The sequence below is a fragment of the Phyllobates terribilis genome, unplaced genomic scaffold (genome assembly GCF_046119375.1).
Source record: "Phyllobates terribilis strain yellow unplaced genomic scaffold, ASM4611937v1 Scaffold_10__3_contigs__length_209671492, whole genome shotgun sequence".
NCBI classification, from domain to species: domain Eukaryota; kingdom Metazoa; phylum Chordata; class Amphibia; order Anura; family Dendrobatidae; genus Phyllobates; species Phyllobates terribilis.
In genome coordinates this window covers 195,172,352-195,188,224 of record NW_027362770.1, presented here as the reverse complement: position 1 = coordinate 195,188,224, position 15,873 = coordinate 195,172,352, and the positions used below count along the sequence as shown (strand labels likewise).

At 57.3% G+C, this 15,873-nt stretch overlaps 1 protein-coding gene across 1 annotated transcript in view; it reads right to left on the bottom strand.

Moving 5' to 3' along the window:
• The window catches only part of LOC141164848 (zinc finger CCCH-type antiviral protein 1-like), a 97,832-nt gene extending 89,654 nt beyond the window's left edge, over window positions 1-8,178 (bottom strand). The window contains exon 1 of the mRNA XM_073650470.1: window positions 7,783-8,178. Within this exon, the coding sequence (XP_073506571.1) occupies window positions 7,783-8,057 (275 nt within the window). The 5' untranslated portion in view covers window positions 8,058-8,178. The remainder of the gene's footprint in view (window positions 1-7,782) is intronic.
• Between the last annotated feature and the right edge of the window lie 7,695 nt (window positions 8,179-15,873).

Below are 15,873 nucleotides of genomic sequence, written 5' to 3'. Positions count from 1 at the left end.
TGCAGTAATAGCACCTAACACTATTTGTCACTATATGGTGCTAATATCTTTGTAGAGAAATGTATTTTCAGCCTGGTCATTTGCTGAGGTTCTCCGATATCCACAATTATCGTAGTTGTAAACAAAGCCTACTCAGAAGTCCCCCCTCCTGAGCTGTACCACTAGCTACGCCTCTGAGTATTAGTCATTGCTAAGTAATTGTCTCTTCTGTTGTATGAGGGAAGAAACCTTAACTCATACGGTGCTGTCAGAGTACTTCCAGTAATGTACATTACTCCCCGGACACCCACCTCTTGCCCTGTACATTTCTCCTCGGACACCCACCTCCCGTCCTGTACATTACTCCCCGGTCACCCACCTCCTGCCCTGTACATTACTCCCCGGTCACCCACCTCCCGTCCTGTACATTACTCCCCGGTCACCCACCTCCCGCCCTGTAAATTACTCCCCGGTCACCCATCTCCCGTCCTGTACATTACTCCCCGGACACCCACCTCCCGCCCTGTACATTACTCCCCGGTCACCCACCTCCCATCCTGTACATTACTCCCCGGTCACCCACCTCCCGCCCTGTACATTACTCCCCGGTCACCCATCTCCCGTCCTGTACATTACTCCCCGGACACCCACCTCCCGCCCTGTACATTTCTCCCCGGTCACCCACCTCCCGTCCTGTACATTACTCCCGGACACCCACCTCCTGCCCTGTACATTTCTCCCCGGTCACCCACCTCCCGCCCTGTACATTACTCCCGGACACCCACCTCCTGCCCTGTACATTTCTCCTCGGACACCCACCTCGCGTCCTGTACATTACTCCCCGGACACCCACCTCCTGCCCTGTACATTTCTCCCCGGTCACCCACCTCCCGTCCTGTACATTACTCCCGGACACCCACCTCCTGCCCTGTACATTTCTCCTCGGACACCCACCTCCCGTCCTGTACATTACTCCCCGGACACCCACCTCCTGCCCTGTACATTTCTCCCCGGTCACCCACCTCCCGTCCTGTACATTACTCCCGGACACCCACCTCCTGCCCTGTACATTTCTCCCCGGTCACCCACCTCCCGCCCTGTACATTACTCTCCGGTCACCCACCTCCCGCCCTGTACATTACTCTCCGGTCACCCACCTCCCGTCCTGTACATTACTCCCCGGTCACCCACCTCCAGCCCTGTAAATTACTCCCCGGTCACCCACCTCCCGTCCTGTACATTACTCCCCGGTCACCCACCTCCCGTCCTGTACATTTCTCCCCGGTCACCCACCTCCCGTCCTGTACATTACTCCCTGGTCACCCACCTACCGCCCTGTACATTACTCCCCGGTCACCCACCTCCCGTCCTGTACATTACTCTCCGGTCACCCACCTCCCGTCCTGTACATTACTCCCCGGTCACCCACCTCCCGTCCTGTACATTACTCCCCGGTCACCCACCTCCCGTCCTGTACATTTCTCCCCGGTCACCCACCTCCCGTCCTGTACATTACTCCCCGGTCACCCACCTCCCGTCCTGTACATTACTCTCCGGTCACCCACCTCCCGTCCTGTACATTACTCCCCGGTCACCCACCTCCCGTCCTGTACATTACTACCCGGTCACCCACCTCCCGCCCTGTACATTCCTCCTCGGTCACCCACCTCCCGTCCTGCACATTACTCCCCGGTCACCCACCTCCCGTCCTGTACATTACTCCCCGGTCACCCACCTCCCGCCCTGTACATTACTCCCCGGTCACCCACCTCCCGTCCTGTACATTACTCCCCGGTCACCCACCTCCCGTCCTGTACATTACTCCCCGGTCACCCACCTCCCGCCCTGTATATTACTCCTCAGTCACCAACCTCCTGCCCTGTACATTACTCCCCGGTCACCAACCTCCTGCCCTGTACATTACTCCCCGGTCACCCACCTCCAGTCCTGTACATTACTCCCCGGTCACCCACCTCCAGTCCTGTACATTACTCCCCGGTCACCCACCTCCCGCCCTGTACATTCCTCCTCGGTCACCCACCTCCCGTCCTGCACATTACTCCCCGGTCACCCACCTCCCGTCCTGTACATTACTCCCCGGTCACCCACCTCCCGCCCTGTACATTACTCCCCGGTCACCCACCTCCCGCCCTGTACATTACTCCTCAGTCACCAACCTCCTGCCCTGTACATTACTCCCCGGTCACCAACCTCCTGCCCTGTACATTACTCCCCGGTCACCCACCTCCAGTCCTGTACATTACTCCCCGGTCACCCACCTCCCGTCCTGTACATTACTCCCCGGTCACCCACCTCCCGTCCTGTACATTACTCTCCAGTCACCCACCTCCCGTCCTGTACATTTCTCCCCGGTCACCCACCTCCCGTCCTGTACATTTCTCCCCGGTCACCCACCTCCCATCCTGTACATTACTCCCCGGTCACCCACCTCCCGTCCTGTACATTACTCTCCGGTCACCCACCTCCCGTCCTGTACATTACTCCCCGGTCACCCACCTCCCGTCCTGTACATTACTCCCCGGTCACCCACCTCCCGTCCTGTACATTACTCCCCGGTCACCCACCTCCCGCCCTGTACATTCTTCCTCGGTCACCCACCTCCCGTCCTGCACATTACTCCCCGGTCACCCACCTCCCGTCCTGTACATTACTCCCCGGTCACCCACCTCCCGCCCTGTACATTACTCCCCGGTCACCCACCTCCCGTCCTGTACATTACTCCCCGGTCACCCACCTCCCGTCCTGTACATTACTCCCCGGTCACCCACCTCCCGCCCTGTATATTACTCCTCGGTCACCAACCTCCTGCCCTGTACATTACTCCCCGGTCACCAACCTCCTGCCCTGTACATTACTCCCCGGTCACCCACCTCCAGTCCTGTACATTACTCCCCGGTCACCCACCTCCAGTCCTGTACATTACTCCCCGGTCACCCACCTCCCGCCCTGTACATTACTCCCCGGTCACCAACCTCCTGCCCTGTACATTACTCCCCGGTCACCCACCTCCAGTCCTGTACATTAATCCCCGGTCACCCACCTCCCGCCCTGTACATTAATCCCCGGTCACCCACCTCCCGCCCTGTACCTTACTCCCCGGTCACCCACCTCCCGCCCTGTACATTACTCCCCGGTCACCCACCTTCCATCCTGTACATTACTCCCCGGTCACCCACCTCCTGCCCTGTACATTACTCCCCGGTCACCCACCTCCCGCCCTGTACATTACTACCCGGTCACCCACCTCCCGCCCTGTACATTACTCCCCGGTCACCCACCTCCTGCCCTGTACATTACTCCCCGGTCACCCACCTCCCGCCCTGTACATTACTCCCCGGTCACCCACCTTCCGTCCTGTACATTACTCCCCGGTCACTCACCTCCCACCCTGTACATTACTCCCCGGTCACCCTCTTCCTGCACTGTACATTACTCCCCGGTCACCCACCTCCCGTCCTGTACATTACTCCCCGGTCACCCACCTCCCGTCCTGTACATTACTCCCCGGTCATCCACCAAAACTCCCCGGTCACCCACCTCCTGCCCTGTACATTACTCCCCGGTCACCCACCTCCCGTCCTGTACATTACTTCCCAGTCACCCACCTCCCGTCCTGTACATTACTCCCCGGTCACCCACCTCCCGTCCTGTACATTACTCCCCGGTCACCCACCTCCCGTCCTGTACATTACTCTCCGGTCACCCACCTCCCGTCCTGTACATTACTCCCCGGTCACCCACCTCCCGTCCTGTACATTACTACCCGGTCACCCACCTCCCGCCCTGTACATTCCTCCTCGGTCACCCACCTCCCATCCTGCACATTACTCCCCGGTCACCCACCTCCCGTCCTGTACATTACTCCCCGGTCACCCACCTCCCGCCCTGTATATTACTCCCCGGTCACCCACCTCCAGTCCTGTACATTACTCCCCGGTCACCCACCTCCCGCCCTGTACATTCCTCCTCGGTCACCCACCTCCCGTCCTGCACATTACTCCCCGGTCACCCACCTCCCGTCCTGTACATTACTCCCCGGTCACCCACCTCCCGCCCTGTACATTACTCCCCGGTCACCCACCTCCCGCCCTGTACATTACTCCTCAGTCACCAACCTCCTGCCCTGTACATTACTCCCCGGTCACCAACCTCCTGCCCTGTACATTACTCCCCGGTCACCCACCTCCAGTCCTGTACATTACTCCCCGGTCACCCACCTCCAGTCCTGTACATTAATCCCCGGTCACCCACCTCCCGCCCTGTACATTACTCCCCGGTCACCCACCTCCCGCCCTGTACATTACTCCCCGGTCACCCACCTCCCGTCCTGTACATTTCTCCCCGGTCACCCACCTCCCGTCCTGTACATTACTCCCCGGTCACCCACCTCCCGTCCTGTACATTACTCTCCGGTCACCCACCTCCCGTCCTGTACATTTCTCCCCGGTCACCCACCTCCCGTCCTGTACATTTCTCCCCGGTCACCCACCTCCCGTCCTGTACATTACTCTCCGGTCACCCACCTCCCGTCCTGTACATTACTCCCCGGTCACCCACCTCCCGTCCTGTACATTACTCCCCGGTCACCCACCTCCCGCCCTGTACATTCTTCCTCGGTCACCCACCTCCCGTCCTGCACATTACTCCCCGGTCACCCACCTCCCGTCCTGTACATTACTCCCCGGTCACCCACCTCCCGCCCTGTACATTACTCCCCGGTCACCCACCTCCCGTCCTGTACATTACTCCCCGGTCACCCACCTCCCGTCCTGTACATTACTCCCCGGTCACCCACCTCCCGCCCTGTATATTACTCCTCGGTCACCAACCTCCTGCCCTGTACATTACTCCCCGGTCACCAACCTCCTGCCCTGTACATTACTCCCCGGTCACCCACCTCCAGTCCTGTACATTACTCCCCGGTCACCCACCTCCAGTCCTGTACATTACTCCCCGGTCACCCACCTCCCGCCCTGTACATTACTCCCCGGTCACCAACCTCCTGCCCTGTACATTACTCCCCGGTCACCCACCTCCAGTCCTGTACATTACTCCCCGGTCACCCACCTCCAGTCCTGTACATTAATCCCCGGTCACCCACCTCCCGCCCTGTACATTAATCCCCGGTCACCCACCTCCCGCCCTGTACATTACTCCCCGGTCACCCACCTTCCATCCTGTACATTACTCCCCGGTCACCCACCTCCTGCCCTGTACATTACTCCCCGGTCACCCAACTCCCGCCCTGTACATTACTCCCCGGTCACCCACCTCCCGCCCTGTACATTACTCCCCGGTCACCCACCTCCTGCCCTGTACATTACTCCCCGGTCACCCACCTCCCGCCCTGTACATTACTCCACGGTCACCCACCTTCCGTCCTGTACATTTCTCCCCGGTCACCCACCTCCCGTCCTGTACATTACTCCCCGGTCACCCACCTCCCGTCCTGTACATTACTCTCCGGTCACCCACCTCCCGTCCTGTACATTTCTCCCCGGTCACCCACCTCCCGTCCTGTACATTTCTCCCCGGTCACCCACCTCCCGTCCTGTACATTACTCCCCGGTCACCCACCTCCCGTCCTGTACATTACTCTCCGGTCACCCACCTCCCGTCCTGTACATTTCTCCCCGGTCACCCACCTCCCGTCCTGTACATTTCTCCCCGGTCACCCACCTCCCGTCCTGTACATTACTCCCCGGTCACCCACCTCCCGTCCTGTACATTACTCTCCGGTCACCCACCTCCCGTCCTGTACATTACTCCCCGGTCACCCACCTCCCGTCCTGTACATTACTCCCCGGTCACCCACCTCCCGCCCTGTACATTCTTCCTCGGTCACCCACCTCCCGTCCTGCACATTACTCCCCGGTCACCCACCTCCCGTCCTGTACGTTACTCCCCGGTCACCCACCTCCCGCCCTGTACATTACTCCCCGGTCACCCACCTCCCGTCCTGTACATTACTCCCCGGTCACCCACCTCCCGTCCTGTACATTACTCCCCGGTCACCCACCTCCCGCCCTGTATATTACTCCTCGGTCACCAACCTCCTGCCCTGTACATTACTCCCCGGTCACCAACCTCCTGCCCTGTACATTACTCCCCGGTCACCCACCTCCAGTCCTGTACATTACTCCCCGGTCACCCACCTCCAGTCCTGTACATTACTCCCCGGTCACCCACCTCCCGCCCTGTACATTACTCCCCGGTCACCAACCTCCTGCCCTGTACATTACTCCCCGGTCACCCACCTCCAGTCCTGTACATTACTCCCCGGTCACCCACCTCCAGTCCTGTACATTAATCCCCGGTCACCCACCTCCCGCCCTGTACATTAATCCCCGGTCACCCACCTCCCGCCCTGTACATTACTCCCCGGTCACCCACCTCCCGCCCTGTACATTACTCCCCGGTCACCCACCTCCCGCCCTGTACATTACTCCCCGGTCACCCACCTTCCATCCTGTACATTACTCCCCAGTCACCCACCTCCTGCCCTGTACATTACTCCCCAGTCACCCAACTCCCGCCCTGTACATTACTCCCCGGTCACCCACCTCCCGCCCTGTACATTACTCCCCGGTCACCCACCTCCTGCCCTGTACATTACTCCCCGGTCACCCACCTCCCGCCCTGTACATTACTCCCCGGTCACCCACCTTCCGTCCTGTACATTACTCCCCGGTCACCCACCTCCCACCCTGTACATTACTCCCCGGTCACCCTCTTCCTGCACTGTACATTACTCCCCGGTCACCCACCTCCCGTCCTGTACATTACTCCCCGGTCACCCACCTCCCGTCCTGTACATTACTCCCCGGTCATCCACCAAAACTCCCCGGTCACCCACCTCCTGCCCTGTACATTACTCCCCGGTCACCCACCTCCCGTCCTGTACATTACTTCCCAGTCACCCACCTCCCGTCCTGTACATTACTCCCCGGTCACCCACCTCCCGTCCTGTACATTACTCCCCGGTCACCCACCTCCCGTCCTGTACATTACTCCCCGGTCACCCACCTCCCGTCCTGTACATTACTCCCCGGTCACCCACCATTACTCCCCGGTCACCCACCTCCCATCCTGTACATTACTCCCCGGTCACCCACCTCCCGCCCTGTACATTACTCCCCGGTCACCCACCTCCCGTCCTGTACATTACTCCCCGGTCACTCACCTCCCGTCCTGTACATTACTCCCCGGTCACTCACCTCCCGTCCTGTACATTACTCCCCGGTCACCCACCTCCCCTCCTGTACATTAGTCCCTGGTCACTCACCTCCTGTCCTGTACATTACTCCCCGGTCACCCACCTCCCGTCCTGTACATTACTTCCCGGTCACCCACCTCCCGTCCTGTACATTACTCCCCGGTCACCCACCATTACTCCCCGGTCACCCACCTCCCGTCCTGTACATTACTCTCCGGTCACCCACCTCCCGTCCTGTACATTACTCCCCGGTCACCCACCTCCCGTCCTGTACATTACTCTCCGGTTACCCACCTCCCGTCCTGTACATTACTCCCCGGTCACCCACCTTCCGCCCTGTACATTACTCCCCGGTCACCCACCTCCCGTCCTGTACATTACTCCCCGGTTACCCACCTCCCGTCCTGTACATTACTCCCCGGTCACCCACCTACCGTCCTGTACATTACTCCCCGGTCACCCACCTCCTGCCCTGTACATTACTCCCCGGTCACCCACCTCCTGTCCTGTACATTACTCCCCGGTCACCCACCTCCCATCCTGTACATTACTCTCCGGTCACCCACCTTTTGCACTTTCCCAGTAGATATTCTTTACATAGATGCAGTTTGTCGCACTTCTCCTCCTGTTCTTTCTTCAGATATTTGGGGCAGATCCTCACTGGGTTTCGGGCCAGGACAAGATCCCCAACCACCGGGAACTTCTGGGATTTATCCTTTAGAATTTGCTCAATCTGCTCCGGGGGAAGGTTCAAAAATCCAGACAACTGATCCTTGAGCAGACGACCCCCATGTGAGCAAAGCAGCTTGGTCAGAAAGGCTGTGATTGTGGGGTCTGACATGGTACCATGGGTGCTGGTGAGGCCTGGGTGGGTGAGAATTTAGAGGCCGGACTGCCTGTGTTGGCAATGACTTCTACTATTCCCGATAGAGGCGGAAGCTTCACAGCTCAGATGACAAAACGAAACAGAAACGAAAGAATCAATCTGTAAAATCAAAGGTTCTGGCCGGAGGAAAATGTATGAAGTTCAGCACGAAAGTTACTGGGGGAACGTGCATCATCCTCCTACACCTAAACCCAGAGACACAATAACTCTTCCCATTCTCCAAGTGGTACTGTGCAGTGTATATATACAGGACAGGAGGAGTGGTACTGTGCAGTGTATATATACAGGACAGGAGGAGTGGTACTGTGCAGTATATATATACAGGACAGGAGGAGTGGTACTGTGCAGTGTACATATACAGGACAGGAGAAGTGGTACTGTGCAGTGTATATAAATAGGACAGGAGGAGTGGTACTGTGCAGTGTATATATACAGGACAGGAGGAGTGGTACTGTGCAGTGTATATATACTGGACAGGAGGAGTGGTACTGTGCAGTGTATTTATACAGGACAGGAGGAGTGGTACTGTGCAGTGTATACACACAGGACAGGAGGAGTGGTGCTGAGAGTAGCATCTGCCTCCTGAGCTCAAGCACTTCCAGGAGGAGGGTCGTCGTCTGCCTCTCTTCTCCCCAGGAAGAGGCAGGCCTACTGGGAGGCCGGCATGGCTTCCCAGCCTCCTATCCCCCGGTCTATGCCGGCGGGGGAGAAGGAGCCTCAACAACTGGCCCAGGAGGGAGTGAGGAGATCGGGAAGGGTGAGGAAGAGTACATCCACCTGCTCCAACCCCGAGACTGTTCACTGCCCGCCCAGAGAGGGAGACTGGGGCACCCCAGGCCCCAGGAACAAGAGCCCAGCAAGATGCTGGGGGGAGATGAGCTCCAGCGAGTCCACAAGTTCCTTCTCCTCCCGAGTGGTCGCCACGTTGCGAGAGTACGAGGACGCCGGCAAAGCACTAACCCAGCTGAAAGAGGAGCTGAGGGAGGCCCGGATCCTGAACACCCGGATGTCCAACATGGAAAGCCCACGACCTCCCAGAGGTTTAAAGCCCTCAGAGACGAGGTGGTCAGGTTAGTGCTCCTCGGGGAGGGGATTGAGAAAAGTGCAGGTCCCTTCCTGGAGAGTTTGAAGAACCAGCGGCGGTTCTCAGAAATGAAGGGGTTAAACACCTCAGGAGAACCGCCAGCCGGCGTCCTTAGTGAAGAGGAGGAGGAGGATGAAGAGGTGACTGGAGTTTCAGTTGCTGGAGCCAGTGAGGGGCAGAGCCGGAGCTCAAGTGTTCTCCCTGCAGGGCAGAGGACTCCGACAGCAGAGGCTGGAGTGTCGGGGGAGGAGGAGGAAGGAGGACTGCTGAGGGAGATCCGACTGCTGGAGTCTCCAGTGGACCTGACACGGTTTTCTTTCGGTGAGGACAAACCAGTGGAGGAGACCAAGAGGAGGAAGAGGAAGACCGGAGGAGCCGCACAGGAGGTGGTGAGTTACAAGTATGTACCAATGTCTGATGTTGCGCCTGCCACCTTCTGTTTAAACCCCACCAAACCTAAAGGCACGGGCTCTGCAGTGGGCTCGAGGCAAGGTGGGGAGAGGAGAAGGACGTCCGGCGATGCTGCCATCTGTGCAGGGAACAGTGCAGGGGGCGAGGCTGTGGAGGTACTCACAGCGCCGGACATAGGGTGTTCTGTGGAGTTTCCCTCCCTGCCCTCTGCGGCTAAGCCGGTTATCACCGGGGCTGGGGGGGCAGGGAAGGATGTGAAAAACACATCTGCAAAGAACACTGGGCACACTGCTGCGACAGGGGGGCAGTGTGCCCCAGCGCCCAAAAAGGACACTAAGACCCCAAAGTCTGTGGGTGCAGGGCGGGCAGCGGTGCCCAACAAATAGTCTGCCCAGCACAAGGACCAAAATGCTCCAGTAGGGGGGCAGGGAGCTCCAGGAGACGACCTGCAGAAAACCAGCAGCAACCAAAGGGAAACGGGTGTGATGCTGCAGGGAAAGGAGTCTCTGGAAGTGCTCCCCTCCCCCGGCCCAGCAGGTGTGAGTGCAGAGACACCAGACACAAGGGAGGAAGGAATGGATGTGACTGTGCAAGGTGCAGAGAACAGCAGAGGTAATGGGGTGACAAGTAAAGGGAATGGAAGTAGTTGTGCAGTGAATGATGGGAGTAATGGTGGAGCAGATGGTGGGAGTAGTAGGAATGGTGGAAGTAGTGGTGCAGTGAATGATGATGCAGCAAATGGTGGGGGTAGTGGTGCAGTGAACGATGATGCAGCAAATGGTGGGGGTAGTGGTGGAATGAATGCTGGGAGTAGTGGGAATGGTGGGAGTAGTGGTGTAGCATATGGTGGGGGTAGTGGTGTAATGAATGGTGGGAGTAGTGATGCAGCAAATGGTGGGAGAAGTAGTGGAGTGAATAATGGGAGTAATGGTCCTGCGAATGGTGTGAGTAGTAGTGGAGTGAATGGTGGGAGCAGCACTGGTGTTGGTGGGGGGAAAGTAGGCGCTGGTCCCGCTGCCCCCCCAGCATTGGCGAGGGCTTCAGCCCAAAGCTATTCAGGAGCTGTCAGTGCTGGGGGTAGTAGTGCGCCCTCGTCTGGTGGCCCTGGGGATGGTGACTTGCAGCAGCAGCTCCTGGACGCCCTGAGGAGAGGGGAGAGCTCCATCACTGTAGAGGGGAGGGAGGTTGATCTGTCTTTCTGGATAGAGAGACATGGTCTTTCAGCCTTCCGAGATAGAGGGGCAGAGACTGTCTGGTCTCTGCCGACAACGGGGCAGAGGAGTAACCGTAGGAACGTGGTCCGTCTCCAGTGGGTAAGGAAGGATGCCTGTCCTGATAGGTCGAAGGTGGTTGAGCTCCTGCTGGGGATGGGCTTTGCGGCATATGACATCTTTGCCTTGATCCATCCCTACGGGACCTCCTACTTCGATGTCAGCTTCGTGAGACCGGAGGGCCTTGAGCTTTTCTGGTCTCGCCATGAGGTGGCTCGGAGTCGCCCCGAATGGCATGGTCTCTTTCCCCTGGCAATAACCCGCCAAGATTCAGTCAGGAAAGTGACCGTTTTGACTAGTAACGAGTCGCTTTCCTGTATGGACATTACCACCTGGGTGAGTCGATACGGAGAGGTCACCAATATTCCCGAAAAGAATCTGGATGACCATGGTATCTGGTCAGGGGCCTGGACCTTCATGGTGAGATTGAAGGTTTCGGGAAACACTGTTACCCATATCCCCTCCTCAACCTTTTTGGGGAGGGATAGGATCTTGATTTTCTACCGGGGGCAGCCTAAGGTCTGTCACAGGTGCGGTAGCCCCACACACTTCAGTGCGCAGTGTACCACCCAGAAATGCGCACTGTGTGGGGACCTTGGTCATCTTGCTGCTGCCTGTCGCAGGATTAGGTGTAACTTGTGTGGTGACCTCGGTCACCCATTCAGTCGCTGTCCGCGTTCCTTCGCCAATGCGGTCCTGAAAGCGGTGAGTGCGGGACAGGCGAAAGTCGGGACTAATCTTGCCGGTGAAGGGACCAGTAGGGGCGGGGGAGGCAGGGAACCGGTGAGGAGCAAGCTGCTGCCATCCACCATCAGGCGGCAGGAGCAGCGCCGTGGGGACAGGGGGCAGGGAGTAATGTCCCTAAACTCTGACCCAGGTACTTCACTTGCAGCTGAGGATCCTAAAGACAGTGAATTGAGCGAGGAAGTCAAGAGACTTGAAAGGGAAGAGCGAGAGGATGCCACGTCTTTCCAGGAACCCTCTTCTGGTGACAGTCTAGATGAGGGAGAGGGGCAGTGGTCACAGAAAAAGAAAAAGGGTAACAGGAAAACGGCCAGAGGTAGGAGGGGGACCAGGTCTCGAGCAGCCTCTTTGGAGTGCGACCCCTCTGACTCTCTGGCCGTGATCCAAGCGCCATTGAAGGGTTCAGCCGCCCCCCCTCTGGTGGATCTCTCCAACCGGTTCGGGGCTCTCCAGGACCTCCCTCTGGAGGGGGGAAGTGGGGACCCGGGGCCGGAGGTTGCGGACAAGGTGGTTGGGGCTCAGGAGATGGCTGGGTCTTCCTCTCGGGGGGCAAAAACAAAGCCCTCTGGTGGGACGACTAACCCAGGACCACCAGACAAGGGCAAGAATGTATGTAAGGAGAGAATGGACGAGTCTGTTTGTCTTAAGCGCACTAAAAACCCGTCATTATCAGAGGAAGAGGTTGGGACTGTCAGTGGTGGGAAGAAAAAGGCTATCTAATTCAATCAATCATGATGGCGGCACCCACCCCGTTGACGCTGGCAACTATTAATGTTTGCAGCATAAAGTCAGATGCGGCAAGGTACACGGCCTTTCATTTTCTCGGCCAACTTGACGCCGACATTTTGTTTTTGCAGGAGACCAGGTTGACCGATATATCAACCTTGCATAAAGCAAGGCGGGAGTGGAGGCATGGGCCCTCCTACTGGTCTCTTGCGGCCGAGCCGTATAGCGGGGTGGCGGTCCTTTTTAAGACCGCAGCGGTTGAATGCAGACGAGTGATCGAATTAGAAATGGGGAGATGCTTGATCCTAGATGTCTCCATGGGGCGACAAGAGCTTCGGCTCATTAACATCTATGGTCCCCAGTCCAAGTGGGACCGCAAATGTCTCTTGCTGAAGATCAAACCTTTTTTATTTTCGAGTCGGCAGGTGGTCTTCGGAGGGGATTTCAACAATGTCATGAGATCCTGTGATAGAGGTGGTTCCGGAGATCGGCTGGCTTATGACTGCGTCGCGTTAAACAGGATAGTGAGTGAGGCTCGCCTGGTGGATGTCCACATCCGGCACAACCCGGGCGACACGGGATTCACCTTTTTTAGAGGTAGTCAGTGCAGGTCTAGGCTGGACAGGTTTTATTTGAAGGAGGAGGCCGTCTCTTCACCGTTGTCGGTTGCGGAGGTGGAGTTCTCCGATCACTGTTTGATTATGTTTTCTCTGAACGTTACAGAGACTCCTCGGATGGGAAGAGGCTATTGGAAGCTGAATTCGTCACTCCTTGAGGAAGAAGCTGTAAGACGGTCTTTTGAGGAATTCTTTCAGAGCCAGGTACCATTGCTGGGCCTAAGTAACACTAAGTCAGAGTGGTGGGAGATGTTCAAACATCGGGTGGCGAGATTCTTCCGGCAGCTCTCGAACCTCAGAAGCCTGAACAGGGATCGCCTGTATCAGAGCCTGAGGAGGAAACTCGAGCATCTTGTCTCGACTGGAGGTAGCCGCGAGGAGATCTCCAGAGTGAAGTCCTTGCTGAAGAGGTGTCAGTACGATAGGCACGCATCTTTGGTTTTCGAGAGGGACTACGGGAAGTACTGCTCGCCCGACCCTTACAGAAACTGTAAGATGTCAGTGAATAGTAAGATAGTGACGGGGCTGGTGGACAGTACGGGGTCCCTGAGAAGGTCCAGATCAGGGATCTTGGAGGTCGTCAGTTCCTACTACTCGCACCTCTTGGGAAGGAGGGAGCTTGATCGTGACGGGATGTCGGCTTTCCTGGCTGAATCTGTTCCTGAGCCAGGGGCTGACCTCTCGCTGGGCGATTTGGCAGAAGCGATCAAAGAAGAGGAAGTGAGACTGGCGATCGATGGGCTTAGGCCCAAAAAGTCGCCAGGTCCGGATGGCTTAACATCCGAGTTCTTTAGCACCTTTAGGGACTCTTTGGTCCCCCTCTTGACTCAGGTGTTTAACGAGTGTCTCTCCTCGGGCACTCTACCGAGATCATTAAGGAGGTCAGCTTTGATCATTTTGTCAAAGGGTAAGGATCCGTCACGCATTGAGAATTGGCGTCCCATAGCACTTCTCAATGTGGACAGGAAGATTTTGGCTAAGATACTTTTCAACAGGCTGGTAAAGTTTGCACCCCGGCTCCTTTCGGAGGTTCAGCACTGTTGCGTTCCTGGCCGTAGCACTTTTAGTGCTGTTCTAGGTGTCCGAGAGGCTGTGGAGCAAGGCAGGGCGGGCCTCTGGAAGGGGTTCTCGCTGACCCTGGATCAGGCAAAAGCCTTTGATCGGGTTAACCACGAGTACCTCTGGTCCACTCTTTTGAGGTATGGTCTGCCTGGAGGGTTTGTGGACTGGCTTAAGACCTAGTATGCAGGGCCTGAGACTTTCCCTCTGGTGAATGGGTGGATTGGACGACCTTTTGGGGTAGAATCCGGTGTCCGTCAGGGCTGTCCTCTTAGCCCTTTGCTTTACGCGATTGCAATCGATCCCTTCCTCAGAAGGATCGATTGTGGACCGTTGGCGGGGGTGCGGATGCGCGGGGCGGCGTCGGAGGCTATCCTGAGGGTGGTGGCCTACGCGGACGATGTCACCGTCTTTGTTTCTTCGCAAGGGGAGGCAGCGGCGGTGATGTCAGAAGTGGAGCGCTACTCGGAGGCATCCGGGTCCAAGGTCAACCAAGATAAGTGTGAGAGTCTCTGGCTGGGAGGCGGAGATCCCGGGTTTGATCTTCCGGACACCCTCCCCGAACCCCAAGAACATGCCAAAGTCCTGGGCATCGAATTTGGCCAGGGTGATTACCCCACGAAAAACTGGGAAGGCAGAATCAAAGGTGTCGCCCAAAGAGTGGACCAATGGAGGGGTTGGTCTTTGACCCTGAGGGAAAGGGTTGGCCTGTGCAAGGCTTTCCTGCTCCCCTTGCTAATCTATTTGGGCAGCGTCTGTGTCTTACCAGAGCCTCTCTGGACACGGGTCTACAGTCTGTTCTTCCAGATGTTATGGGGGAACAGACTGAACCTAGTCAAGCGGGAGGTCACTTACCGTACGAGGAGACTAGGGGGTTTGAATATGGTGAACCCCGTGGTGTTCCTAGTGAACACCTTCTTGAAAGTGAACGTGGCAAACCTCTGGAAAGAGAGTGCTCCTCCGTGGGTATTTTCCTGCAAGGGATGGTTTCAGCCTTTCTTCCAGGAATGGGAGACAGGGGGAAGATTGAAGGATCTTCGCACACCACACGGGCATCTCCCGGCTTATGTTACCCCGGTTCTGAAAATGATCCGCCGGTGGGGTCTGGGAATGTGGGAGGTGAGGTCCCTCCCGAGGAAACTCCTCGATATGAGGATCTTGCTTTCTCATTTTCAGAGTCCATTGGCCCTCAAAGACTGCCCAATTCGGGATCTGGAGGTTGGGTTGAGTTTGTTAAATTCTACCAGGATCCCCGAGAAGTACTGGGACTTGACATGGCGCTGCTTCCATGGTAAGCTGTATGTGAGGGACAATTTGAAGTACAGGAGCTCCGAGGACAGGAATTGCCCCCGTGAGACTTGTGCTAACGTGCTGGAAAGCATGGAGCACTTCCTGCTTCATTGTCCCTTTAATACAGAGGTGTACAACAGGGTGGGGGCTTCCATTGGTTGGCCGCGGCTGGCTACTCTGTCCTACGCCGGGTGGGCCTATGGAGCGTTCGGAGACCTTGGGAGAAGGGACCGAGACACTTTATTCATAGTCAGCGCAGTGGTCAGGTATTTCACGTGGAACGCACGAGTTTTAGTCTCGACGCAGAGTAAAATCCTCCATGTAGATGAAGTCTGTAGGAACATCCTAGGTGACCTGGTGAAGGTACGTTCTCTGGAGTATGAAAGACTGGGTGCCCGGAGGGCGGCCCGTCTCTGGAGGGGCTTTTCCTTCAGGGTGCCTTAGTCCGGTAGTACTCCTATATCCTGGTGGTGGGCTGATGTCTTTCCACCCTAGATTTTTGTTTTGTATTTCTGTCTCCTGAATAGAAGGTTTGCCGGCATCGAACTTGAGCCTTGGATGGTGAGTGT